General features: G+C 61.5%; 1 protein-coding gene across 1 annotated transcript; it reads right to left on the minus strand.

The window, feature by feature from the left end:
• Nucleotides 1–9: 9 nt before the first annotated feature.
• LOC104525207 (probable E3 ubiquitin-protein ligase makorin-1) lies at nucleotides 10–2,082 on the minus strand (the record flags this gene model as incomplete). The annotated part of the gene is made up of 7 exons (XM_029085043.1): nucleotides 10–162; nucleotides 248–386; nucleotides 467–577; nucleotides 823–1,043; nucleotides 1,196–1,275; nucleotides 1,557–1,852; nucleotides 1,963–2,082. Coding segments are annotated over 7 exons (1,120 nt in total), but the record flags the coding sequence as incomplete, so codon positions are not given.
• Between the last annotated feature and the right edge of the window lie 157 nt (nucleotides 2,083–2,239).

Raw genomic sequence — 2,239 nt, forward strand, 5'->3', positions numbered from 1 at the left:
CCCCATGGCTTAGTCGGAGTCGCTGGAGTCTGTGAAGAACTCATGGCCATAACTCGAGTGCCAAAAGTCCATCTCCACCAGAGCCACGGTGAGAGCCCATTCGAGGGTGCTGAGCTCTTCATCCTCCTCATCAGAGCTCCCCACGGGAGACGGGCTGAACTCCTGCAGCAGAGGACAGAGGATAAGCCCCAACCTAGAGCCATGTTGCATGGCAATGCCATACCCCAGCCCACCCATGACATGCCACCCCACTTACCACGGGCATCCTCAGCCGCTGTCTCCTGCGCCGCGGCGGCCGACCGGGCGGCAGCTCGTGCAGGTAGATACAGTCTGACTTGAAGGGGCAGCGGCCGCGGTTCCGGACAAAGAACTTGCACCTGATTTTCCTGTAGGATTCAAAGCACAAGTTGTGAGTGTGAGTCCCAGAGCAGCACGGAGCCCGCAGCCCCCGGTGTCACACACTCACCCCATCCGTGCCTTGAAGGATTCAATGAGCTTCTCCTTCTCACCCATGTCCGACACCCAGTATTTGTGGGGGATGTAGTAACTGGAGGTGACCCGGCACTCTGGGCAGGCCCTGGGTGAAAGCAATGGGTGCAAGTGGGTATCCCCAAAAGGGAGCAGGGAGCACAGGCTCAGCCCCCCCGCTGGGTGGTCCCCACCACCACAGCCTCATCCAGCATCTCTGTCCCCATCACAGCTCCCAAACGCCTCTTCCCAAAGGAAAATTGCTCTAATCCCAAAGCCACATCCCCAAGGAAGGATTCCAAGGCACAGAAGGAGCGAGGATGACCACCCTTCCATGTCCCCATCCCCACTCACTTGATGACCGTGCTCTGGAAGTCCTGGCTGCGACGCCACTTGCGGATGCAGCCCAGGCAGTATGCGTGGCAGCAGTTGGGGAGGATCCCAAAGAGCCGCTCCTCTGGCAGTGGCTTCTCGTACACCCGGTCCATGCAGATGCCACACACCACAGCTTCACTCCGAGCCCTCAACACTGCGGTGGGGACCAGGGCTGCTGCAGCACTTGGATCCGCCGGGACCTGTAAGCAGAACAACTCAGCAATCCACCCCCCCACTCCATCCCTGCCCCAGCCTAGGGGACCAACGTGAGGTGATGGGGATCACCCAGCCACAGGGGACCCCCAAGTGAGGGGTGGGGAACCCCCCAGCCACAGGGGACCCCCAAGCCCACCTCTGCAGGGTCTGTCCATGTCGCTGTCTCCCTAGGGTCAGAGGAGTTTGGATCCAGTCCCAAACCTCGTGGGTGGGAGCCTGCAGGCAGGAGAGCTCTTAGAGGGGAAAAGCACATCCCACCTACCCCATCGTTAAAGACTCAGGCTGGCTGCTCGGGGTGGGGGACACAGGCAGAGCAGGTCAGGTCCCCACCCTAAAAAAGCTGTGAGGAGACCTTTCCACAGCCCCAGCTGGGCCCTGCCCAGGGACGGAGGGAGGAGAATTTGGGTCACGGGTGGGCAGACACACAGACAGGATGCTCCACCATGACCACCCCAGTATCCCCAGCCCCTCTGCTCCCTGGGCAGCCCCACACCTACCTGAGGCACCCTGAGCTCGTGCGGGGACAGATTCTCCACCGATGGCCCCATGGGGGACATTACCAGGTGCTGGGACATCCTCCTTGTCTTTTTCTTCCTCCTCAACCTCCATGCTTGGGAACTTGAAGGCCACGTGTGTCTCGTTGGGGACAGGGTGGGCTGAGCTGCGCCGGACTCTCCCCCAGCCCTGGGCCGCTGCTGTGGGCGCACTGCTGGGCTCTGAGCCCCAGCGGCTGGGGGGCATGGGGGGCACGGGGCCATAGTGGGTCCCCACGGGCACCGGTTCCAGCTGGTAGCTGGAGGAACCCAGGGACAGACAGACAGAGGGTTCCATCAGCCCAGCATGACACCTCCTGGCTCTCAGCCCATCCCCGTGGCATCAGGCCCCCTCCTTGCTGCTCCTCACCTGCATCGCTCTCCATAACTGCAAACCCCGCTCTGGAAGTACCTGCAGATCTGGGCTGACTTTCTGGCGTGCAAGAAGCGACAGTTTTGACCCCATCGACAGGATCCACGGACAAAATTCCTGTCAGAGAAACCACATGGTCGGGTCAGACCCCCCCAACACCAGCCCTGCTCCCCTGGTCACCCCAAAACCCCTCCTGGCCACCGCAAAATCCCTCCTGGCCATCCCAAAACTCCTCCTGGCCATCCCAAAACTCCCTCGGCTGCCCCAAAACCCC

Source organism: Antrostomus carolinensis, unplaced genomic scaffold, assembly GCF_000700745.2.
Source record: "Antrostomus carolinensis isolate BGI_N321 unplaced genomic scaffold, ASM70074v2 scaffold43655, whole genome shotgun sequence".
Lineage (NCBI taxonomy): Eukaryota > Metazoa > Chordata > Aves > Caprimulgiformes > Caprimulgidae > Antrostomus > Antrostomus carolinensis.